A 27324-nucleotide genomic window follows, 5' to 3' on the forward strand; every position below is an offset into this window, starting at 1 on the left:
GAAATTTGCCTATGATTTCCAGCTACCAAGACTGTTATCAGAATGTGGGATGAATGCAAACCTCTGAGAATTCCTATGGTTAGTGTTCTACTTAAGACTATGCATTTAGTGAGTCTCTGGGGAGTCTGAGATGAAGCCTCAAAACAAAGCCTAAATTAAAAATGAGGATAGCTTCTTTGCATTTCGAAGTCATGAGTTTATTTTTCTCAGATACTTGGTGAAGGAGACACAGACTCTGCCCTATTTGGATGAGAGTGCTTATTCCCTGTGGCCTCCTCTGCATTCTGCAGGCTTGCTGGTCACCTCTCCTGCCAGATGGTGGGGTGGGGGTGGGTGACCATGTGTTTAGGTAAAAGACCAGGAACCTGGATATTTGAGTTGCACTTCTGGTTTTATCACTAAAGTAATTAGTCATGTGGCTTTAGAGGAGTCTCAAATATGCTATGACTTGAAGTCAGTCATCTAGTTATCTCCACTACATTTTAACATCCCCCTGCAAAGACATAGAGGCACACACACATTTACATTCTGACTATTGATGAGATTAAGGATCATAGGCTCTTGACTCATTCTGGCCAGGTTTGATTCTTATCACCTACATAACAAGCTCACCTTGTTATTTTCGTTTTCTCACCTGCAAAATGGATTTAATAATGGTACCCATCCCATAGGATTGTGAAGAGCATTAAGCCGACAGTGTCTAACATATCATACAATCATACAATAAATCAATTGCTATTATTAATATATTCACTCACATGTTTGTTGAAGGATTAAAAGAAATACATGAGTGCACCATTTAATCACTTAAATGTTTTTTGCAAAGAGGAGTTAAATTAAAAGGATGATTTAAAGGTTATATAGGGAATCTCTATGTAACTAGATTATTTTGGATATTGGAAAGAACATCTGGTGTAATGATATACTAGAACTTGGATGAAAAATGTAGGCTAGAGAGGGAAGTGAAAGAGTCAGAAAATGAAACTCCCTTAAGGTGTTTTATTCAAGCTTTTCAGATCCTAAAGCATAGAGTTCACCAATTTAGACAGCTTCTTGTCTCTGCTCCTCCTTCTGGGACCCTAAGGCTTTAAATATGTTTAGCTGATTAGCTTTACCTACCTAGCATGTTTGGTTTTATCTTCAAATTTCTTTGTCTAACTAGGGCTAATGGTTTTGAATCATCTGTTTATGTGGTTATTTAGCGTCTGTCAGCACTTTGACTATGAAATGGTATGTTCAGTGGCTTCTAATCCTACTGCAGAAGTTTGCTGCGTGCTGTGATTTGGCATGGGCACCTTTGGTTCTACAGCAATTACAAATGAATAAAATTGGATAAATATATCTGAGAGTTGTTTTTTACCTGCTTATTGAAAAGAATGCTATTTTTACCCCCAATTCATCTTTTCTTTTGGAATTAAAATCCAAGTGGTCAAATGCTTCTTGAGGTGTAATTATTATAATTACATCTATTAATTATTGCATACATATTATAATTACATTTGCACCAAATGTGAGACTACAATGGGTTACTTCAAGATTTAGGATGTTAGTCAAACTTGCATCAAGAAGAACAATATTTAACATTTATTATATATTTACAGATCCCAGGATTATTTAATTAGATCAGTCAGAATGTTCATATTAACTACACTCCATGAATGCACTGCCTAATAATTATTACTAATGATATTCCCATGGTAATTTAAAAAATAACACCTAGACTTAAAAATTAGATGTCACAAAAAAATTAGGTGTTAATTTAATTTCAATTGGTTCTAATGATTAATTTCGTGGGATTAAGTGAACATATAGTTCTAAAGTACTGTAAACTATGTATGAGTCTATTTTAGAATAGGGTTCCCTGACCTTGATATTATTGGTATTTTTGGCCAAATGTCCTCTGTTGGGAGGGGCTGTCCTGTGCATTATAGCATGTTGGCAGCATCTCTGGACTCTACCCACTAGATGCCAGTAGCAGTCTCACTGTTGTGGTAAACCACAAAAGTCTCCAGATAGTCGCAAATGTCCCCCAAGAGTAAAATGATCCTTGGTTAAGAACCACTGCTTTAGAATATTTGCTTTATATTGAAACTTAATGTATGACATCATCATATTCAAGTGTTTAACTTCTTCCAATAAAATGAATCACAGTGGAGATATAAAAACACATGGCAGAGCAGATAGGAGATTTTATTGGGTCAAAAAATGAGATCTTAACTTTCGAAGGTGGCTTGCTTTTGGAATTTGAAGGAAAAAGATGGATTCTTGAGCCAAGTTAGTTTTGGGAAATAATTTCAGCACTATGTCAACACTGCATGTAGAGAATTGAGAGTTGCTGTTTCCATGTTTCAGTGTCCACACATGTCACACGAGTTCACCGAAGCAAAGTTCTCCTCTTAGTTAAATGTGCTTTTGTCTGAATGTTTATGTGGCGGTCATTTATAATATTGGTCTTGTAGGGGAGTGCAAGGATGGGTGCAGACCCCATGTTTGTGCTGAGATAATTTACAACTGGGAGAGAAGAGATAATGTACTGCTTCCTGCGCCAGATACTAGGAGATGTGCAGATAAACTACGCAGGTGGTGTAGATTGAATGAGAAGCTGAGGAAGCTGAACCTCCAAGCTACTCAATGCAGAGGCTTCTTCCAAAGCCTAATTTAGTATGTGTAAATTTTTATTCTTTTTCTTGAAGCCCTTTGCCCCTCTGCCTTGTATAAGGACCCCCAAGACCTGGATTCATACCTGACCATGGGTTTTCCAAAACTGGAGAGAAAGTGAGCCTTTGGTAGGGATGAATGCATTAGAAAGGGTCTTTGATAGATGAACATACAGAGGTTGCCTTTTGTTGCATATATAGTTTTGGGAACTCCATGTATTGATCTACTCCAAAAAGGTTGATTGCGTCTCAGGGAGCTGAACTGTGTCATGGCTCTCTGCTTCCCAGCTACTTCTCTTCCTCTGCACACATGGATAACTTACCACCCCTGATAGGGATAGGCAATGTCCTCTGTCCTGTGATTTCAAATGTGGTTTAGACTATGGTACAGAGGGTTGAAGGCAGGATTTTGAAATCACAATCCTAATATGCTGAAATAATAGTGGTGAGCATTGGTGCTGGACATTAAAAGTGACAGATGCCTTGTGCCAAAGGCAAGCGATGAGAGAAAAATGGAGAGGGTGTGCATGCACAAGGTTTGGTGGGAAGTAAAGGAGAAAGGGTGGAGGGGCCATATTGAATTGATGGGTGGAAAGGAAGCAGTGGGAAGTTCATAGTCATTTCACATGGGCAGGGGTTACTCTCAAGGACATGGGACAAGAGGCCAATGGGATGAACCTGAAGATGCCTGGTTGTTTGTCACTTCCTGGAAACCTGCAGGTGTGTCTTCTTCACATCTAGAGACTGACTTACCTCAGGAAGAATTTCTCTCATTCTAGCCAAACTTTGGAATGATCTTTAGAATGCACAAATTTGACTCTGCTCTCTGTTTGGGCTGCTTAATTTAGAAATTCACCAATTTTTTTTTATGAATTTTTTTGTAGCTTTAAGAGATTCTCGGTTTTATTCCTGCCCCATTTACAAGAAGCCAGTCCGAACGGACTTGAACTACATCGCCGCCGTGGACCTCAGGACGACCCAGCTCCCGGAACACTGGGTGCTCCGTGGGGTTGCCCTTCTCTGTGATATCAAGTAACATGGGATGTGTTCCCTACCCAAAACCTCAGAAAATGCAGGATCCAAATTACCCTAACCTTTATTTGTCTATGAGTGCTCAACAATGAATGTATAATCAGATCATGTGGTGAATGAGCTCTGTAGGTTTTCCCTACTCTTTAGTTGGATGCTTAATTACATATAACCTGCTTTATCCTTAATGACCAATCACTGTGTTTGTTGAAAAGTTATTTGATGATTTCAAAGCAAATTTTACAACTTCCTAATGAAGTGTGGCCCTCAAATCCACAGTAATGCCTTCAGCTCTAAAGACTGAGTAGGTCAAGCAGACATTTCCTTCAAAGGATTATTTTTCTGCTAATGTGGTTCTGGTGACAACCCTGTTCTCTACAGTAACATGGCAGGTTTGTGCTGATTTTGCTTCTATGGCCTTTTGCATTTAGGTCAGATTTGTTTTCATGGCTCAAGCAGCCCTTGGGAAGACCTTTTAAAAAATGGAAGGAAACAGAAGAATGGGCTAAAAATGTGAATAGATAGACAATTCATGTGATCCTATAGAATAAACATGTGGAATAATGTTCAACCCCACTGATAATTAAGAAAGAGATACTGATATTTTTTATAATAAAAAATTGAAACTTAAAGTGAATTTTGATGAGGTCTTTATGAAAGTGATATGCTTTTAGAGTCCTAGAGTGATGGAAATAACCCATCCTTTTTGTAAAATAGTTAAATATCCAAACACAGAAAGAGCCATAAAAATATTCACATGCTTCGATCCTTATCTTCTCTCCTGGAAATCTATACCAAGAGAACAATTTAAAAAGCTGAAATAATTTATATATCAAAATGTATTTAATAACAGAAAACAGTGGGAGTGCTTTACATGTTCAATACTAAGTCTATATACGTAAGGAAGTTAGAGGATGTGAGGCAGCTGTGAAAAACAGGATCGAAGCTTTCTTAACATGGAAACAGTAAACACGTTGTACTATGAAGTGAAAGATATACCTCAGAAAATATCAGGTTGACTTGAAAGGGTGTAATAATCGGAATAACAGGCAAAGAATAGAAGTCAGATGGTGTGGGGGAGGCCACATGAGCTTTTATCAATGAAGAAAATACTGTATGTGGAATTTTTCACATATTTTTATTGTAAATCCTGGTTATAAATTATGAACTGCTTCATCTATAACTTATTGAATGAAAAGCTTGGTCAGCATTAAATTAGAATTGGGGTCTACAAACATTTGCTTAACTTCGTGTCTGCCTAGCTTCGTGTTTCTGGTGATAAAGCATTTTCTAGGAAGGGCTGCAAGGAGACAGGTGTGGGTCTTTCTCACTAAACTTTTCTCTATGACAAGAATCATTTTATGTTAATTGTGGTCAGAGCTGGGACTGAGGGCTTCATGTGACACCTACTAGTCTTGGACAAGACTGTTTTCATTTGAGCAGCTTCTTTTGGTCTGAATTAACATATATCAGTTGATTGTGTGAATTATGCTAAAACAATCATTTTATTTTGAAGAACAAATAATGAAAATGTAGAAATGATGTGAATTAATAAAAAGTTGTCAATGAATGTCTGAATTGTAACTGCTATTTCTTTGCCAGGGGGCAAGTGCCATTGAGTATCCAAAAATAAGCCTTCAAAACTAGGTTTCTTATCAAGTTATTTGAAAATGTCTAATTTATCTACTTTTGTGAAATATCCTGTTGGTGTATATGTACAAAAGGACACCATGGAAACTACTAGAAATTTTTAGGGACTGATTCAATGAGAAATGTCACTGAAGGAGTGAAGAGCCAGTGAAGCACCTTTCTACCTCACATCCATCTCTTACCCTGCAGCTCCCACCTGTGGAAAGATTCTCAGCTTCTACTGAATCAGGAAGTGGGGCAAGAGAGGACCAACTTATTGATTCTTCCTGGTGATGGGGATAGTTGCCCACTGCTTGGCTGAGGAGGAAACAACACCCAGTGTCCTGGTACCATTGCAGAGTCTTTGTTATCATCTCAACATTGATCTACTTAGAAAATTAGTTAAGTGTGTCTGACTCCTGTGTGTCAGGCACTCTGGCGCAAGCAGTGGTGGAATGATGGTGAGAAAAATGCTCACATTCCCCGATTCACGGACTTTGCTTAAGAGGAGTAGACACAGAAAATAAGCGACTATTCAGGTATGTAACTTTATTTGATCTTAGTGTATGAATGTATTATATGACACGAGTGTGAGATACGTAGGAGGTATGAAGATGGGGAGTGTAGTGTTACAAAGGAAACTGCTGGATGCGAGGAGAGAGAAGCATGAAGGAGACCACAGCCATTCAGGTGTCACGGATTAGTAGGCAGAAGCCACACGACAGCGTCCCCATTTATTTTTAATGAAGGACACAAAGCATAACAGCAGCAAGGAGCTCCCCTGAGCCATAGCAGCTGCTGTCTGGCTTTTCCTGGTCCCCTGCGTTAAGCTGCCAGTGGCTCATTCTATGCATGTATAAAGTCCTTCCAGAATTGAGACAAAGAACTCCCACTTTGCCACATTAGAACTGTCCTGTTATACATGGGGCTTTACATCACCTTTCCACTTATCTCCATTTTATTTGAGCTTCTCTTTAAGGGAATGTTGACAAGGATTGTACCAATTCAGCATCAGTGAGGCCAGGTCCCCATCTGTGGATGGCAAAGCTATGGCCCAGGTGTTCTTAAGCAACCTCTCAATCATGGATACTCTTTCTCTGCAGAGACCTAATTTGGGCCGTAAGGAAGGGCAGTTCTGTAGAGGTGACCTCTAAATTTAGATCTGAAGGACAAGGAAAACATCTCAGACCTGCATGGACTGGGGAGACTTCTCTTGCTCCCTCATGAGAGGAAGTGAGCCCAGTAAGGGTGACAAGAAACCCAGCCTGGAGTGAAAGGCATGAGAAGGGCTGCTTCCTAATGGAATTTCAAACTTTGCTTGACTGCTGCCAGCTACAGAGTAGTGGCCAATGGAAATCATGTATTTCTAAGTCACTGGAGTTAGAAGTATTTCCTAATGTTAAATGCTATTTGTGATGGAAAAGTCTTGTAAAGAGTTTGACATTAGGAGACAGGATGAGGCAAACCACAGATGGTAAGTGGCTTGCAGGATTCTCCAATATAGACAAAAGGCACAGCCATATCTTTACCAGTATACATATTTGTTCAAGGTGTAGAATTATAAAAAAAAAATAGGTATGTTAACATATACTGATAAAGTAGCTTATGCATTTGTAGTTGTAGTTTACACAAACAGCATTAGTAATGATGAAAGTAATAAAATATATACATGAGCAGTTTTCTCTTAAAGATATAATTTCCCCTTGCAACCCCAAATCTGCAACATATTTTTTTCCTGTGTCAGGCCTCAGTGAGGTGCATAATTATTTTTAAATTTTAAATACTTTTCTCTTGCAAGTACTCAGAGTGATTGTTAAGAATTATATTGTGTGACTGAAGACTGTTGATGAGTAGCCCCCAACAATCCATCAAAAGAATTCCTCTTAAGGGTAAACAAATGGTGTACATGTATTTAAAATATGGTCCTCAAGATTGGATAAATGCTTTGGAAGACCAATAAGCAAATCAGTAGATGATGAAAACATGAGGAAATATAGTAGTTTTGGCTTATAATTTTTGTAGCATTTTGTCATAGTAATTTAAAAAAAAAAACGTATTTAAATTCAATTTGCCAACATACACCCAGTTCTCATCACATCATGTGCCCTCCTTAGTGCCCATCACCCAGTTACCCCATCTCCCCACCCACCTCCCCTTCCACAACCTTTTGTTTGTTTCCCAAAGTCAGGAGTCTCTCATGATTTGTCTTCCTCTCTAATTTTTCCCCACTCAGTTCTCCCCCTTCGCCTATTGTCACTTTCATTATTTCTTATATTCCACATGTGAGTGAAACCATATGATGATTGCCCTTCTCCGACTGACTTACTTCACTCAGCATAATACCCTCCAGCTCCATCCACGTCGATATAAATGGTAGGTATGCATCTTTCTGATGGCTGAGTAATATTCCATTGCATTTATTTATTTATTTATTTATTTATTTATTTTTCTTTTTTTCTTTTCCTTTTTTTTTCCATTGTATTTATAGACCACATCTTCTTTATTCATTCATCTGTCAAAAGCTTGGCTCTTTCCATAGTTTGGCTGTTGTGGACATTGCTGCTATGAACATTGGGGTGCAGGTGTCCCAGTGTTTCCCTACATCTGTATCTTTGGTGTAAATACCCAGTAGTACAATTGCTGGGTTGTAGTTGTACTAATTTTTGAAGTTTATGCATCCTGGGCTATTGACTGACATCTGTACCCAACATATGCATTTTAAGAGTCCACACATACCTACCTCCACAGTGAAAAATAGGAGAGAACTCAATGGTCAGCTTTAGAATTAGAGATGAGGTTGGCTAAGGCCCTGAATCCATGAACACATTCTCACTTATTGTAAATTGTGAGTGTCATTCTGTGTTGCACTTGAAATACAATGAACCTGATTGATGTAAGAGCAGAATGTGTTGCTGGCTCAATCTGCACCCGAGGGGCTTTCCTGGTTCTGTTCTTCAGCCTGGAAAAACATACAGCAGAGCAGCCTGATAGACAGTATTTATGGGTTGGATCCTACTCTCATTTGGATGAGAAGAAATGAAAATATAGAGATTTGGTGGGAAGGAAGGAATCTGAGGGTGAGAAGAAGTATCCTGAGTGGGGTGGGGTGATGAATAAGAAGGAGGGTCAGATTTCTTTTCAGACACTGTTAGAATGCAATTATTAGCTGTAATTCTGGTGATCAAGACGAGGGATGAGTAAAAGAGCCTTTAAAAAATAGCTTTTTTACCCCCTGGATTTCAAAGTTTTCATTACAAAATATCAATGATATTATGATCTAGCATTATAATTTCAGTGCCTTAAAGGGTAGATCTGAGATTTTATAAAAGTTCTATCAGCTCCTACCTCTTAGCAACACTCATCAAACCACTGTGTGAATTTGGCTAATGAGTCTTCTTCCTATGCCTTCTTTGTATCTTCTTTGATATAGGGCTCCATTTAGTTTCCCAAGGCTCTGGATTTATAGGCAAGCTTAATTGTTTCCAGGTTTGAGTTTATATTGGGTGCGTACAGGGCCAAGATTGGGAGCCTTGTTCTGTCTTTAATTTGCATGCCAAATGCCATTTTTCATTGGGCTGTACATTATTGCTCCTTGCTGTGTAACATGTGGGTAGAGCAAAGACATATTGTGCAGCACCATGCTCTGCCCCTGCTCTGGTAAGGTTTTATGATTACTGTTAATACCTTTCTTCGTGTATTTCTTCACTCAGGCTAATATGCATAACATTCGTATTAAATGTAATCACAAAGAGAGTTGCCTGGAAAGCCAATTAAGTTTTCCCCATGACTTGTGCAGGAGTCGATTTTAATAAGGCCACATACCATGTTCATGAGTACTTGAGAAGAGAGAAAGATTAAATGTGATGAAGGACGCCCAACCAAGAGTCTACCTGGAAAGTCACAGAATGGAGAGATTTGTAAAGGATTAAGAAGCAAAGCCTGGGATCCCTGGATGGTGCAGCGGTTTGGCGCCTGCCTTTGGCCCAGGGCGCGATCCTGGAGACCCGGGATCAAATCCCACATCGGGCTCCCGGAGCATGGAGCCTGCTTCTCCCTCTGCCTGTGTCTCTGCCTCTCTCTCTTTCTCTCTCTGTGACTATCATAAATAAATAAAAATTAAAAAAGAAAAAAAAGAAGCAAAGCCTGTGCTCTGGCTGATAGTGAGCACTCCCCTTTAGTGTGGACGCAGTTTAAAATTCATTCTGTGGAGCCTCCTCCTTGCTCCACTGAGTCTGCTGTGATGTATCCATTTATAACTTATTTGTGCAAATACTTAAAGCAAATCCCTGGAGACCTCTGGAAAAAGAGCTTATAAAATATTTTAGTGTTCTATCATTTGAAAAGTGATCATTTGCATGCCCCACTGAAACTTGTTTTGCTATTCTAGCAAATAGTGAAATATGAGCTACCCTTGGAGGACCGCTTACATTTAGATAGAGACCTAGACTTATAGAGACCTTTGCATGCGATACATCACAGGCCTGGACTGTTCTTTTCTCCTTCAGGAAACACAGCCATAGTTTTCATGGAAACATCTTTAAAATGTGGGGCATGGTTGAACCTCCAGATAGTACAGGTTGTCTTTCAAATTTAATCCCATGTTAAAAGGACAACTGCATCTCATGCATGAGACCATGACAGAAGCGGGAGGTTCAAACCTATCCTGACCTAATTCAATAGGATTATTATTACTACTATTTTGTTTTAAAATGAAAAGTTCAGGAATGTCAAAAACAAATGGCACCTCGGGATGACAGGTGTAAACCTGGAATCTCCTGGCCTGATCAGTCACTCCATTTGGTCATATTACTTGGGCTCCAACCAGCTCACTAAAGGCTCTGTTAACTTTGAGCATCTTTATACATAGTAATAACACAGAGCCTAGTCTGTGATGAAACATTCATGGGAAGAAGTCAGAGTTCGAAGTGAGGATCCTAATACCCACACCTCCACATCAAGGCCTTACTTCCACCCCTGCACAGCAGAAGGTTCTAGTTTTCCCACCTTTACCATCTACTTGCCCAGTTCAGATCACCTTGTAGTAGCTGTCATCCTCTGGGGCATAATAGGAATAGGAGTGTGAATAACTAGCTTCTGGAGATCCTGCCTGGAAAATTTCTTCTCTGAGAAATTCCCTGTCCCCAGCTGGCTGCCTGGGCTCGTTCGTTCGTTCTTTCTTTCTTTCTTTCTTTCTTTCTTTCTTTCTTTCTTTCTTTCTTTCTTCTTTCTTTTTCTTTCTTTCTTTCTTTCTTTCCCTTCCTTCCTTCCTTCCTTCCTTCCTTCCTTCCTTCCTTCCTTCCTTCCTTCCTTCCTTCCTTCCTTCCTTCTTTCTTTCTTTCTTCTTTCTTCTTTTCTTTCTTTCTTTCTTTTTTCTTTTTTTTTTTAAGTTTCAAGGGTAGAATTTAATGATTCATCAGTTGCACATCACACCCACTGCTCATTCCATTACATACCCTCCTAAATGCCCTTGCCCTAGTTATCCTCTCCCCCCACCTCCCCTCCAGTAACCCACAGTTTGTTTTCTAGAGTTAAGGATCTCTTATGGTTTGTCTCTCTCTCTATTTTTAACTTTTTGAGGCCCCTCCATACTCTTTGCCAGAGTGGCTGCACCCGTTTGCATTCCCACCAACAGTGCGTGGGGGTTCTTTTTTCTCCACATCTTCGCCAACACTTGTTGTTTCTTGTGTTTTTTATTTTAGCCATCCTGACAGGTGTGGGTGACATCTCATTGTGGTTTTGATTTGCATTTCCCTGATGATGAGTGATGTTGAGCATCTTTCCATGTGTCGGCCATCTGTATCTGGGGCAAGGGTTGTTAACCAAGGGTAACTTGGGTCCCCCATGGGGCGTTTGGTGAAGTCTGGAGACATTTTGGTTGTTACCATTGGTGGATGGGTGCTGCCGACATCTGGGAGGTAGAGGCCAGGGATTCTACTGAACATCGTAAAATGCACAGGACAGGGGCACATTCTTTCTTGACCACCACTCTGATGCCTGGAAGATATCAGGGTGACCAGAGAAAGAGGAGCATTTGGAGCCCACAGATTGGTTCAGACCCACAGATTGAATCTACCACTTATTAGCTGGATAAATTTGGTGGAGTTGATTAGCATTTCTGAGGTAGTGTTTCCCCATCTGCAAAATGGGTACACAGTAGCTTCCATGCTGTAGGTCGTAGGGGCTGTTGCAAGGGACAATAGTGACAGACAACCAGAAAGTGCCCAGGACAGGAATGCTCAGCAAAGAAGATTTCCTCTCCCCTACCTGTTACAGGTCAATTTGCATAAGGAGGAGTGGGGCAGGCTGCTGCTTCCTGGCCTGAGTACATTCTAAGGTGGTGATCCTGATGGTCAGCAGGTGCCATCCTTCTACATAAGCCAATAAGCCCAACTTTAACTCCATCAATGCCATTTCCTCCTTGTTTTCAACTTAAAAGGGAACTGATTTCCTTAATCCGTATTGTTTTGCTGTGCATGTGTTTGTAGGTAAATCCAAAGCAAAGCTTTGTAATCTCTACAATTTCTCTCCGCATGGTGTGTCATAAGTATACAAAGTGTGTATACTATTGTGCCATTAAATGCTGATGTCTGATGCTGTTACGCTGTAGTCAACGATACTACTCTTTCTTTGTGCTTGTCTGGACTAGTGCGACAGATTCTTTTTTTCATTTACCAACTGTGGTGAAATGACAAAATGGAGAAGTAAAATGAACAACAGATACTGGGTTGCAATCAAAGTTATTAGTTTTGTGTATTTTTTAAAAGACCGTAATTTGCGGGGTGCCTGGGAGGCTCAGTCAGTTGAGCATCTGACTCTTGATTTTGGCTCAGGTCATGATCTCAGGGTGGTGATATTGAGCCCCCACATCAGGCTCTGCGCTGGGTGTGGAGCCTGCTTAATGATCCTCTCTCTCCTTCTGCCTCTCCCGCCTCTCATGCACATTGATGCACATGCATTTTCTCTCTCTCAAAAAAACCTCCAAAACTCTTAATTTGTTAAAATAAAGATTTTTTTTTAACCCTGGCTGTACATTAGAGTCATTTGGGGACCTTTAAAAAACTGTAGCTACCAGGGCTTCGCTACAGTCTAATAAAATCAAAATATCTAGGGGAAGGGCCAGGGCCTCCCATTAAAGCAGCGTGGAACCAGAATGACTACTTGAAAGTGTAAATGACTACAGACTATTGATGCTCATCAATAAAGCAATGGGGAAACCTGTATTTGTGGTTTGAACAGCTTAGAGCAATTACCTAACTAGAGAGTTGTGATGATTAATAGTACCTTTAAAACATGATTTTAGAATGTTTCTCATACTTTTAAATGTTTTTCATATTAATACTTTTAGTCTCCAACTTTCAAATCTTTATTATAAAACATTTTTGCTAAATTCTGTATCCTCTATGAACCCATGAGGCAAAAAAGATTCTTTTCTAAAGAATTTTTAAAAATTGTAATTATTTGGCTAAATTGTTATAGGTTCATTGAATTGTTTTATCTTATTTGTATTTACATTGAACAGTTTGTGGAATAATATAGATTTTAATTGTTTTTCAGCTTCGCTGAGGAGTAATTGGTGATTAAAAATTATATATATTCAAGGAGTAAAACTTAATGAGTTATTTGTACACATTGTGACACAGTCACAATCAGGTTAATCAATGTATCCATCACCTCACAGAGTTAGCATTTTTTCATGCCTTGTGCTGAGAACTGCTATGAAAATACACTACCTGAGCATTTATTCTCTATTGGAAGCGTGGCCTGATGCTCTCTATCAGTGTTCTTAGGTTTTAAAATGCACTAAAACCATGTGGGGATCTTGTTATAAATGCAGTTTTTAACCAGCAGGGCTGGGGCCTGAGGCTCTGCATCTAGCAAGCTCCCAGAAGGTACCAGTGCTGCTGACATGATACCACACATTTCTTGATGGATTCTGATGGATTCTTACATACATGGTTAGGATCACTGTGTCCTCACGGTGAGTTGACGCCTTCATTATTATGTAATATTTCTCTTTACTGTGGGTAATATTCCTTCTTCTGATGTTTCTTTGATATTAATATTCCCATTCCAGATTTCTTTTGATTGTGTTTTTCTATCCTTCTATTTTCTTTCTTTTTGTCTTATCTTGCCTTTATTTTTAAAGTGAGCTTCTTATATAATTCAGTCTTTTTTTTTTTTTTTTTGGTTTTGTTCTTTTAGAGGAAGGGAGAGAGTATGTGCAAAAGTGGGCAGGGGAGGGGCAGAAAGAGAATTTTCTTTGTAAAGATTTTATTTATTTATTTATTTATTTATTTATTTATTTATTTATTTTAGAAAGAGAGAGAAAGTGAGTGAGGGAAAGTAGCAGAGGGGGAGGGAGAGAGAGGAGGAAAGAATCTCAAGCAGACTCTGTGATAAGTGCAGAGCCTGCTCTGGCTGGATCTCATGACCCTGAGATGACAACCTGAACCAAAAATCAAGAGTTGGAGGCTTAGCCAATTCAGCCACCCGGAAGCCCCTAATTCAATCTTCTTTTTATTATTTTTATTTTTTAAAACACTTTTATTTACCCATGAGAAAGAGAGAGAGCCAGCATGTGAGAGAGCACAAGCAGGGGAAGGGACAGAGGGGCAGGGGGAGGGAGAAACAGACTTCCTGCTGAGGAAGGAGCCCTTTGTGGGACCCCATCCCAGGACCCTGGGATCATGACCTGAGCGAGGCAGACACTTAACTGACTGAGCCACCCAGGTGCCCCAATCTTCTTTTTAGTATAATCAGATAACCTCTTTTAATTGGGGTGTACTGACCATTTATATTTCATGTAATTATTGATATGGTTTGATTAAAACCTACCATCTTACTACTTGCTTTCTACTTATTCCATCTCTCTTTTTTCTGTCTGCTTTTGTATTGAGTATTGTTTAGGATCCCATTTTATCTCTAATATTGGCTTATTAGTTCAAGGTCATTTGTTTTTTCTCTTGGTTTGGAGGATTTCTGGAGTGACCAATGCCCAGTTGGCCTTACTGTTTCTGGAGTTTGAAGGAAATATTGTGCAGGCTTCTTCCTGACTCTGGGCCTCTGGATCTCCCTTTTCATAGACTGCTTATTTGGAAAACTTGTAATTATAAGTCCTATCTCTGCCCCTTTGAGATATCAGTCTTTCTCAAGGACCTGGGAGCCATCCCTTTGAAACACGACCCTCAAGAAAAGTAGGGTCTCTGTGGGAAGGTGGGAGTGTAACTTCAACAGGCAACAATTGGCAAACTCATATGGCCCAAGTACATTGATGAGCCATTCTCAGTGTCCTCCAGGACTTTTCCATTGGCTCACCCCAGTGTTTAAAAATCCGCCTGCCTTTTGTTCCAATGGAGTTGAATTCAATCTCTTTCCCCTATTGCTGTAGCCTTGAAAAAGTCTTCCTTGCTGTTTTTAACAAGTGTGTAGTGCAGTTCTTCTTAGAGAAGAATTTACAAAATATATTTTTGCTTATCACGGTCTGCTTTTAAATTACATTATTTGTGTGTAAGAACCATATGGTCCCTCCCTTCCATCCTTTCTTGTTACCCATTTCACTTTTACTGGTGTTAGAGGCTCCATAATTCATTGTAACTCTTTTTGTCTTAGCTGTGTTTTAGAATGATTAAAACCAGAAATATCTTTTTATGTTTACCTTTTCCATTGTCTCACTCTTCTTTCTATAGATCTAAGTTTGCCATCTGCCTTCTTTTGCTTGATGAACATCTTTGAGGACTTTTTGAAGAACATTTCTGCTGGTATATTTGAGCATTTATTGTCCAGAAAAATCCCTATTTCACCTATTTTTTTTTCATCGTGTATAGAATTCTGGGTTGTTGGGTTTTTCTTTAAAACTCCTTTTTATATATGGTTAAATTTGTGATAGCCAATTAACCCAGGCAGGGTGCTTTCTGATAAAACCTGGTACTCTCTGATGCGAAAGACTGAATTCAACTGAATCCTGCCTCTTCCAGGGCCTGGGGGGCATTGAAGGTATCAGATGCCTTCTAAGTCAACCACCCCCTGCACTACAGAAATGCTTCACTGAAAATTCTGTAAGTGTTTCTGGAATGGTGAAAGATTAGTGTAGGCCAGTGAAGACACAAATGCCGCTTCAGTTTTAGGTGTCTATTTCATAAAAGTTATAATTTTATGGTTTATCTGGTATTTTGTCATGCTTAGAATTGGGGCAACTTTCTTCAAAAATTTCTGTATTTTACATAAGAGCAGAATATAGAGTTTTTCTAATTCCCTAAAATAAAACTCATTGTTAATACCTCAGTCTCTTTTGGCTTTTTCTGATGGTCAGGTTGTTTCTGTAAGTAAAGAGAAAATAATTTACCCTGTAAAATGCTTAGCTTTTGAGGTATTTGGAACTGTGCTTGTATATATGAACACTTAAACCAGTTGTGTTCATTTCCTATGAATGCTGTAACAAAGTATTACAAACTTGGCAGCTTAAAACAAAGGAAATATATTATCTCATGGTTCTGGAGGCTAGACATCCAAAATCAAGGTGTCAGCAGGACTGTGTTCCCCCTGGAAGCTCTAGGGGAGGATCCTTGTTTGCCTCTTCCTGCTTTTGGTGGCTGCCAGCTTTCCTTGGCTTTTGGCCACCTCCTTCCACTCTCGTTTTGCTTGCTTGTTTGTTTGTTTCCTTCTTTTTAAAGATTTATTTATTTATTTGAGAGAGAGAGAGCTCGCTCAAGGGGAGAGACAGTGGGATAGGGAGAGAGAGCATCCCAAGCAGACTCCTCACAAATGCAGAGGTTGATCCTCAAAATGATCCTGAGATCATGACCTGCACTAAAATCAAGAGTCAGATGCTTAGCTGACCAAGCCACCGAGGCACCTCTCTCTGCCTTTTTCTTATACCACCTTTTCCTCTGTATGTGCATCTAATTTCCCTCAGTCACTTTCTTATGAAGGCACTTGCAATGGCATTTAGGGCTCACTCAGATAGTTCAGGATAATCTCATTTCAGAATTCTAAATTGACTCATATCTGCAAAGACCGCTTTTCCTTATAAAGTCAAATTTGAACACAGGTGTGAAGTATTAGGACCTGATCTCTTTGGGTGTGAATATTTAGCCTACTGCCCCAATGTTATTTTACTGTATGTAAACTTTTCTTGAACATCACTGTTCCTGAGGGTTAGTAGAGAGTTCAAGGCATTCCATAGCTGAAAGGAGGGCCAGTATGCAGAATTCTTTGATTTGGGATTTTTAATGGATAAAAATCATCATCATAAAGTAAATATTTACTGAATATTTATAATGCACCAGGCCCAAGACAACATCTTTAAAGACTGACTCCTAGAAAGATTGTGCTAGCACCAGCAGCACTGAAATTCTTGGGAGCCCATTAGAAATGCATGATCACATCTGCTCAGTCAAGATCTTCACTTTAGCAAGATTCCTACTGATTTGTCTGAACATTAAGGCTTAAGAAAGTTCTTTCCATATTAATGTATTTAACATTCATCATTATTATTGTAGGCATTATTGTCAGCACCTGTTCCACAGATGATGCACACAAGATTAAGAAAGTTTGGGTAATTTGCTCAAAGCCACTTAGCTAGCAGGGGTGGATCCTATAATCTAGGCCAGATCGGCTTTTCCTACTTGGTACCATTAACCCTATCTGATGTCCTGCCTCTTCATACAGCAAACAATGGCTGTTGACTCATTAGAAACACAAGGAAACCTACTTTCTGGCAGCTCTTATAAGTCCCAAGAGTTTCTAGTGTTCTCCAGGCTTCTCCAGGCTAGTCTGTTACTCAATATAGCCCTGCGGGGCTCCCTGAAAACAGCATTTCTATATAGTATCATCCTAGATAAATTCTCTAGACTTGCTGAAAGGAGGAGTTAGTCAATTGCTTGAGCATTGGTTAATGAAGTGACTTTTATTTTGCAGAAAATGAAAGTGCCAATTAGAATCAGAACAGGGATATAACCCTTGCCATCTGCCTCCTGTTCATTTGCATAGATGAAAAAAATGGACTAGCAGACACTACACAAGAGGGTGGGAACTTACTTGTGGTCTACGAACAAACTTACAAGGGCTCTGTGGCATTTTCTGTCTCTCAACAACTTTGGGTTTAATGATTTAAATTAATAGCTTCTCAGGAAGTGATATTAGGTGTGATGCTTCTAGGTGACATGAGTGTTCCCTTTGCTGTCCTTTATCTAAGCATCAAAAATGGTTTTCATTGCAAACCTCCTTCCACCATAAATTATGGCCATGAATTCTCCACATCATGTTTATTAACAAAAACAATGTTCTTAACAAATACTCAAGAAGAATTTTCAATCTTTATTTGTAAACATTTTATTTTAGATATATTTTATTCATCGGGGATGACAACCCGGACAAAACTCTATCTGCCAAGTTAGTATATAGGTGTTTTAGCCAGTGTCTCATTTATGCCCAGTACAACCTTATGAGGTTAAAAAATCCTATCTTCCTTTTACATAAGAGAAAATAGAGGTGCCAAGAAATTAACTTTGCCACAGGCCAAGGTTACATGGCCAGTGAATAGTGGAGTGCTTCTGACTGCAGTGTTCATGTTCATTCCTCTGGGTGCTCAGGATTCAGTCCGTATCCCCTGCATTAATCTGAATTATTCCTTATCAGCTTTCCTTGAAATGCAGCTCAGACCCAAACCCTTTCTCTGTTACTCCTTGATCTTCAGGTTCATTCAGGGTCAAAGAGCCTACACGGCTCATTTCTTAGACATTCTTTGGCCTTGCTGAGTCTTGGCCACAGGTTGCTTGTTAACTCTAGAAAGAATAGTTTTAGGAAATCTCATTCAAGAGAAAGGCTGTTCTTACATTGTGATAGAGGAAAAGGAGACAGTTGCAACAGTACTTTAAAAATATCAAATCCCTGATGATGAAATTCTCTTCAATCAAAAACATTCCTGTGGGTTCAGCTCACTCTTCATTGACATACAGTTGTTTACTGTTCACAGAGTTTCTTCGTTATAAGAATCCTTGTTGAAAAGGGGTTATCTTTTATACAAAAGTGTTCACATTGAACAAAATGAGTACACAATTTTTGGAGACATTGCTGATGATGAGAATGACAGGTCCTTCTGAAATGTCTCTCTGCTGGGGCCGAGCTGAGGCTTTGATGTATTATGAAGTGAGTCTACAGCCAAGCAGTTTGGAATCCTTTCCCACTGGTGAGAAGATTCATATTGAAAGATGGGGAAATGATCTTACAGCAGAAATAATGGTTATAAGTTCACCTTCCTCCTATTCCCCTATGCAAAAATGTGATGTGAATTAAATCACCCCAAAAGGAAAAAGAACACACACGTTTATTTGAGGCATGCAGTATGAATCCATATGCTCTGCAATTCATTGTTCAGATGTATTTTGAAGCCATGTAGCAAGTTTAGAAAATGCAACTAGGACCCAGTTCTTTTTCCATTAAGCTTTTAGTACAATTTGGGCAATAGTTGAATTATCCATTTTTGAATTTATAATAAGAGTTGCAACCTGGCTGGTTTTTACCTTGTCCCTGAAGATTCCGTTAAAACTGGCCTAAATCCCATCTTACATGTAGTGTGAAGCCCAACCTTTCTTGCAGTTTATCAGATGATTCTTGGCTGCTAATAGCTCAATAAACTCTGGCTTTGATTTCTTTCTTTTTTTTTTTTTAACTATTGGGACTTCATCAAGATAAAAAGCTTCTGCACAGTAAAAGAAGTGGTCAAGAAAACTAAAAGACAACCTACAGAGTGCGAGAATGGAATATTTGCAAATGGCCTATCAGATAAAGGGCTAGCATCCAAGATCTATAAAGAACTTATTAGACTCGACAGCAAAGAAACAAACAATCCAGTCATGAAATGGGCAGAAGACATGAACAGAAATCTCACAGAGGAAGACATAGACATGGCCAACATGCACATGAGAAAATGCTCTGCATCACTTGCCATCAGGGAAATACAAATCAAAACCACAATGAGATCCCACCTCACACCAGTGAGAATGGTGAAAATTAACAAGACAGAAAACCACAAATGTTGGAGAGGATGTGGAGAAAGGGGAACCCTCTTGCACTGTTGGTGGGAACGTGAACTGGTGCAGCCACTCTGGAAAACTGTGTGGAGGTTCCTCAAAGAGTAAAAAATAGATCTGCCCTACAACCCAGCAATTGCAGTGCTGGGGATTTACCCCAAAGATACAGATGCAGTGAAACACCAGGACACCCACACCCCAATGTTCATAGCAGCAATGTCCACGGTGGCCAAACTGTGGAAGGAGCCTTGATGTCCATCGGTAGATGAATGGATAAAGGAGATGTGGTCTATATACACAGTGGAATATTACTCAGCCATTAGAAACGACAAATACCCACCATTTGCTTCGAGATGGATGGAACTGGAGGGTATTATGCTGAGTGAAGTAAGACAATTGGAGAGGGACAAACAGTATATGGTTTCACTCGTATGGGGAATATAAGAAATAGTGAAAGGGAATATAGGGGAAAGGAGGCAAACTGAATGGGAAATATGAAGGAGGGAGACAGAACATGAGAGAATCCTGACTCTGGGAAACGAACAAGGGGTAGTGGAAGGGGAGGTGGGCAGGGGAATGGGGTGACTGTGTGATGGGCACTGAGGGGGGCCACTTGGTGGGATGAGCACTGGGTGTTACACTATATGTTGGCAAATCAAACTCCAATAAAAAATATACAAAAAAGAAAAAAAAGAGAGACTTGGCTGAATACATTCTATGAAGTCTATTTGCTGGGCGTGTGTAGGCTCTGAAGTCCCTGCTTCGATTTTTTTTCTCCTTGTTTTTGTCTTTCAGCGTAGCTGCCTAAGGTAGTTGTTGAGTCAGCTCCTGAGTCATTGGACTAAGGCTGTGCTTGTGCTGCCCAGCCTGGTAGGATCTGGTTGTATATATGTATGGCTTGGTTGGTGCAGTCCTGAGCATGCACACAGCTTTTCAGATCACCAAGAATGAGTGCCATTTAATTTTAATTTAAGCTTCCTAGAAGTCGTCTCTTATTTTTTTAGTCAGTATTTGGTCACATGTAGAGCCTTGTACATCTCTTGAGCCAATAAGGCTTCTCTTCTTTGCTGAGGCTTCTCTCAGTGGCTTAGGGAATACTTTCAAGTTTATCCCACATCCTGCTCTGGCTGCTCCTCAGTGGGTGCAGTCTTTGTACACAGTCTTTCCAACATCCAGAGCTGAGACCCTTGAGTTCTCCTTTGCTGTCTCTTTCCTTGGCTTTCTTTGTTAACCTTCTGTGCTCTTCCATTTTATTTGTTGCACTATCATGGAACTACCAGCTCTTCTTAATGAGTTGTCACCAATATCTGCATGGCTTTTATACTTAGATGTGCAATTCTTCATGCTCTGTTCCAAATACATATATATATATATATATATATATATATATATATATATATATATCAAGGTATATTAGTTCATTTAAGCTCAAAGCAACCACATGATATTGGTATTTTATCTTTTCCATTTTATACGTGGGTCACTGAAACTTACTCAAGGTCATGTGGATAGTGAATGAAATACTGTTTATTGCCTCTCATGATGGGTGACTGTGCTCAAGCCATCTTGGAAGAACCTACCCAAGACAGCAGCTACCTGAGATGAGAGAACTGTAGGGTGTGAGGAAGGAGAGCTGAGTAGGGCTATCACAGAAGTCAGGAAGGAGGTCATTGCCTAGCAAATAGAGGAGAGGTGAGGAGTCCACATTGGAGGTATGTGGATAATGAGTCAGGCCTGAGTGAAAGAAGAAGAGAAATTTTGAATTAGATATAGTATTAGGCCCTGACTCTAGTGACTGAATCATTGGGATTCAAGAAGACAACACTTACTTTCTCTCCTCCTTGTCTGATTTCTGTCTGAATTAACCGATGGACTGATTCAAAAGTTGGACAGAGGTATTTTAAAAATATATCATTATTTCAACTTTTTTACAAATAAAGCTGGTTGGGGAATGAAGTTTCTGTTGTGTCCTCACATAGCTTTGCTAAAATGTTATCCCAGAATTAACTGACCCACCCAGTCACAGGCAGTACTGGACAAATGATATTCCAGAAGTAATGAGGGAGGCAGAAGAGACAAATGAGAGCTTCCTTTAATGGCTGTTCTTCCACCTGGACATGTGAAAAGTGCAGAGTAAGTGCCATTGGCAGTTACCTGAATGAGGTTGTTAAAATGACTAGAAAATGATAGATCCTTCCACGAATACTGGCAAAAAAGGCAGGGACAAGAATGTGGACAGAGTATGTTTGAGGACAGTGGTTAGTTGGTGTAAAATACAGCATTCCCTGAAACCCAGGGTCTCACCCCATTCCACATTTCAGGGACATTTGAACATGAGATCCTTTGTACTCTTGTCTCATATGAAGGGAGAACACAGAACACTAAATTGTTTCCATAGTCTCTTCTCATTTATTTATTTCACTTCATTATTTATTTATGTTATTTATGCTCTCCCCCATCCCAGTTCTCCTACTGATTGCAGTGCTATTCAAGTTAATCTTCATAAATAAATTATTCCAACAATGGATTAAGTAGAAATTAGTTGACATAATTGTGCAGCTGTTTTGGTAACTACAGAATGAGATGTTAAGTATTTTATGCTAGCATAAGGTCTTGGTTTCTCTGATCATTAAAGTTCTCTAAATAATAATAAATCACATCCTCCTCATTATCTTTAAAAGTTCCCTTAAAGTCCATGAATTTCAATAGAGAGTGATGATGGGAAATGAAGAGAGCTCTTAGCTAGACTCCTGTATAGGGTATAGCAGAATAGAAAACACACACACTCAGCTTCCTTTCTTTTTTTCTTTTTTTTTTAAATTTTTATTTATTTATGATAGTCACAGAGAGAGAGAGAGAGGCAGAGACATAGGCAGAGGGAGAAGCAGGCTCCATGCACTGGGAGCCCGATGTGGGATTCGATCCTGGGTCTCCAGAATCACGCCCTGGGCCAAAGGCAGGCGCCAAACCGCTGCGCCACCCAGGGATCCCAGCTTCCTTTCTTAATGTAAGTATTTTTCATTCCCATCAGTGGTCCATTTTTCTGCCTTCATTTTGAGGGACTTCCCGATATGGAAAAATTGGATATAGCTATTTAAAGCAATTCAACCCTTGAAAATTGGAAATTCCTTTCTGTTCCATAATTCAAAATAATTTGGGGGCTCAAACACCATCCCAAGGCTAGAACATTTATTTCAAAGGTATGTTGCATAGAGAGGATTCTTGATCATTGCCTTTCCCTTTTTCTCTCTCATATTTCACTCCCTTCCTTATCTTTCCTGCTCTCCTCCTTTCCTGCTTTGAACCCTTCTCTCTTCCCCCTCTCCCTTCACTCCTGTAGTAGAATAAGACTTACTATAGTTTTAGTTCCCAAGACCCCAAAGAGGGAATCAGTCTCCCAAGAATTCCAGCAAAGTCTTTGGAAGGCTCAGTTTACATCCTCATGAATGTGAAGTGGCGTGAAGGATGTGGCTCTGATGGGTCAGGTTTGGTTTTGATCTAGCACTGGAAGGTAGGGTGTGAGTCATGGGCACTAAGCAATAGGAAGGAATGGTTTCAGGAATGGTTCCTGAAAGCATCAGAAGTTTTCTCTTACTAAAGAAAGGAAGGAAGGATCATTGACAAGAACAATAGAATATCTCTACAGTTTGTGCATGTGTGTGGGGTGTGTGTGCACACACACGTTAAGTGATATGCTAAGGAGGTCTTTTTATGATACAAGTGTATAATATTTATTATGTGTTTACAGTTACATTTAATGTGATAAGAACTTGGTTTTGGTGTGAAATAGAGCTATTTTTTGAATCTATTTCCCAGAAACTATTGAATAATTTATCATTCCTCAGCTGATTTTAATGGATATCATTTTTGAAATCCAAACCGCCATCTGTACACACAGAGCAAATGGAGGACAGATCACTCTAGTATTTGCTACAATGCACTCCATGTCATGAAAGCTCTTTAACTTCTCTAGGTAGCCCTTTGGATTGACTCTCACAACCCCCAAGGAATCAGTCTGTGAATCCTAGTAGCCAAGAGCTCAACTTGAAACCTCCCATCCCAGCAGACCAGTGTCCTGGAAATATTTGGATAGCCAAGGACATTTGTTTTTTATATATTCATTTCTTTATCCATGGGTTATTTAAAAAGATATAATTGTGAAGTACACACTCACACTCAACTTAAAATAGACATATATATAAGATTTTTAACCAATTCCAGCAACTCATATCTGTTAGAAACAAAGATAATTCCTTTACATATTTTTAGACATAAGAAATTAATTTAAAATACAAATATTAGGTAGATATCCTATGATGGAAATAGCACCAGGTATAAAGTCAGAACAGTCCTACTCATTATCTGCTTAACCGTGGGCTGGTTACCTAACTTCTAACCATCGGTTTCCTCATCTATAAAGTAAGGGTAATACTGTGACTTACAAGGTTATTTGGAGATTAAATGAGATTTATTGAATATAGATTATCAATTTGGCAGTGCTAACATGGCTGAGTCAATGCTTAATTAGTTGTAACTCATCTTTAGAGCCTGCAAAATTGCCCTCACATATTGCCATAGTCAAACTCTCTCAATATAGGAAACAACTGCACATTGCTTATTTGCATTAATAAAACATGCCCTGCATCTGTTCTAGTGCTATCTATGGTGCTAGTCAAACCCAAGTCCATGAATTCCAAGATTTAATGGAGGACAAATAAGTTGACAAAACTATAACTGTCCGGCTCATAGTAGAAGCTTCTCAAATGTATGTTATTTTAAAATGCAATCAAAACAATTGAAATGGGCATTGAAAAATGTGGTATACTATAGCAATAAGTATTTGGAGGTACTTCCTATGGAAGAATTAGTTTTAAAACTCAAAATAGTCATGTGTCTATAGGGCTCATGCAAGTAGATTTGTTTTGTTCTCTCTTTTTTTTTTTTCCTATCTTGTAGCTGTTTGAAGTAAGCTTTCCTCTTCCACATCTATCATCTGTCCCTGAAGAGCATTCACAACCCCATTCTTATGGTTTTTGATGATTACTGGCCAGAGGTCCCTTTACTTTGGAACCCTTCACTGGAGCTGTTCCATTTGTGGAGGGTTACCAGCAGCTACTACTTAGGTGTTGTTTTATATTAAATTAAATATAAACATACATTTTCAAGGCAAAATTATACATGTGGGTGCTTTTATGCTTTTTAAATGCAAGTTGGATATGAATGTGAGTTTGGTATTTTTAGATCTCTTTTGTGGGGGAAAGATTCTAGGGTGGCCTTCAAGATCCCTGCCTCCTGGTATTCTCTTATATGTGGGTGGAACACATTATTTGATTCCAACCAGTAGAATGTGGCAAAGGAAATGGGATGTTTGTGATCACATGTACATGATTCTGTGGTGGTTTTACATAAAACTGTCTTGTGGAGTCTTGCTGGCTTTGAAGCAGCAAGCTGCCATGGATGGAGTGAGCTACCTTGTTAGGGAAACCCACATGACAAGAAACTCCAAGAAGTCTTTAGGAGCTGAGAGCAGTCTGTCCTATAAAACAAGAAAATGAGGCCTTTCATCCTATAGCTAGCTACAAGGAAATGAACTCTACCAACAAACTGAGAAGTGTATGGAATCAGATCCTTCCCCAGTTGAACCTGATGAGACCACAGCCAGACAGCATCTTGATTTTACCCTTGGGAGATTCTGAGTCAGAAGACATAACTGGGCAGCCTGGGTGGCTCGGTGGTTTAGAAGTGCTGCATTCAGCTCAGGGCGTGATCCTAAAGTCCCGGGATCGAGTCCCACATCGGGCTCCCTGCATGGAGCCTGCTTCTCCCTCTGCCTCTGTCTCTGCCTGTGTCTCTGCCTCTCTCTCTTTCTCTGTGTCTCTCATGAATAAATAAATAAAAAATCTTAAAAAAAAAACAACAGAAGACATAGCTAAGTTGTGCTTTGACTCCTGACCTCAGAAACTACCTATAGAAACTATAGACAATTAGTAGGTATTGTTTTAGGCTATTAAATTTGTGGTTATTGATTATGAATTAATACATTTTCCCCCAGATTTGTCCTAGATCATATATTCCATTGTTAGCATCTAATAAATCAAGTAGTTGAAGTAAGGAATGATGTTAATCCATAATATAATGCAAATCGTTTCTTTCATAGGATAAATAGTAAGCCCAAATATAAGGACAAGGGATACAGTAGATACTGCGTGAAGCACCAGCCTGGGATTCAGGTTCTGGGTTCTAGGCACTCTGATGTTTCTTGTCATTCCAGTTCCTGGACCTTCCCCCCACCACTATCCATACAATTAAAAATTAAATGTTTAAATAAATTTTAAGTTCCATTGTGGCTACACATTTATTAATAGCTTTAAAATTATATAGCTTTATTACCTCTAGTTAACTATTAAATAAAACTATTGCTTGCTTTGGAATTACCAATGCTCATAAATGCTTGTTTGGGATTAAAAAGACCTTATTAAATGACTTAAGAGAGCACATTAACTTCTCATTGGAAACCAGATAATCAATTTACAAAATATTTTTTCATCTCCTCTGTTTTTCTTAAGTTGGAAGAACTATAGGCAGGAATCTGACCATTTAGATACAGCTTTGTTAAGTACAGATTTTCTCAATTCATTATTGTATTAAAGAAAAATGATACATTTTCTTTCCAAGCTGAAAAGCTGGAAATGTTTGACCTTTATACATTGCTTTCCCACAGAAAGAATGAAAGAAGGAAGGAAGGAAGGAAGGAAGGAAGGAAGGAAAGAAAGAAAGAAAGAAAGAAAGAAAGAAAAGAAAGAAAGAAAGAAAGAAAGAAAGAAAGAAAGAAAGAAAGAAAGAAAGACAAGCAAAAGAAAGAAAGCAGGAAAGGAAGAAGAAAGAGAAAAAGAGAAAAAGGAATTAAAAAAATTAATTTGGATCCACACAAGGAATTTAAAAATTAATTAATCCTATTCATTTTATTCTTTGAAAAAAATAGTTCATTTATCACAATTAGAATAGGGAATCTTTATTGCCTTACTTGTCTTCTATGTTTGTGTCTAAGAGATCCTGTCCAGTAGGTGTCAGCAAAGTAATCTTAAAAATAATCATGGGGGCTTCTCATATTAGCTTCATAACTACTTTTAGCTAAGTTATAAGAACTTTTCTCTGTGCAGAGCAAGATGTTATTTCAGTGTATCTACAATTAAAAGAAAGGAAGAAAGAAAAAAGAAAGAAAGAAAGAAAGAAGGAAAGAAAGGAAACTTCTGATTAAAAAAAAAAAGCTTTCTACTCTTTTCTCCCCCATGTAATAAAAAGCCTATTCTGAAATATTGCATAAAAAAACAATGGAAAGTTTCTGAAATAAACACAACCCCATATCAACATCATTTTGAAATACTGAGAATGTGAGAGGCAAATAGACCCACTATATAGAAGGCTAACCTAAAGTGAACCATGGTAGTGGTTGTGGGGCAAGTCCAGCAGAGCCAAAGAGGTTTCATGTGGGAAGGGGGAGGGTGGGTGGACAAGAGGAAAAGGGGAGGTGCTTTCTTTTTTTTTTTTTTTTTTCTATTTTAGAACTTGGCTAGCTTGTTTTTTATTTTTTTTTATTTTTTATTTTTTTATTTTTTTATTGGTGTTCAATTTACTAACATACAGAATAACACCCAGTGCCCGTCACCCATTCACTCCCACCCCCCGCCCTCCTCCCCTTCTACCACCCCTAGTTCGTTTCCCAGAGTTAGCAGTCTTTACGTTCTGTCTCCCTTTCTGATATTTCCCACACATTTCTTCTCCCTTCCCTTATTTTCCCTTTCACTATTATTTATATTCCCCAAATGAATGAGAACATATAATGTTTGTCCTTCTCCGACTGACTTACTTCACTCAGCATAATACCCTCCAGTTCCATCCACGTTGAAGCAAATGGTGGGTATTTGTCATTTCTAATAGCTGAGTAATATTCCATTGTATACATAAACCACATCTTCTTT

General features: G+C 39.0%; 1 protein-coding gene across 1 annotated transcript in view; it reads left to right on the top strand.

Annotated features, from left to right (window-relative positions):
- Positions 1 to 5248, top strand: part of DNAH5 (dynein axonemal heavy chain 5) — a 303601-nt gene extending 298353 nt beyond the window's left edge. Inside the window, exon 79 of the mRNA XM_035710321.2 lies at positions 3542 to 5248. Within this exon, the coding sequence (XP_035566214.1) occupies positions 3542 to 3693 (152 nt within the window). The 3' untranslated portion in view covers positions 3694 to 5248. The remainder of the gene's footprint in view (positions 1 to 3541) is intronic.
- Positions 5249 to 27324: the final 22076 nt, after the last annotated feature.

Source organism: Canis lupus, chromosome 34, assembly GCF_003254725.2.
Source record: "Canis lupus dingo isolate Sandy chromosome 34, ASM325472v2, whole genome shotgun sequence".
Classification (NCBI taxonomy): domain Eukaryota; kingdom Metazoa; phylum Chordata; class Mammalia; order Carnivora; family Canidae; genus Canis; species Canis lupus.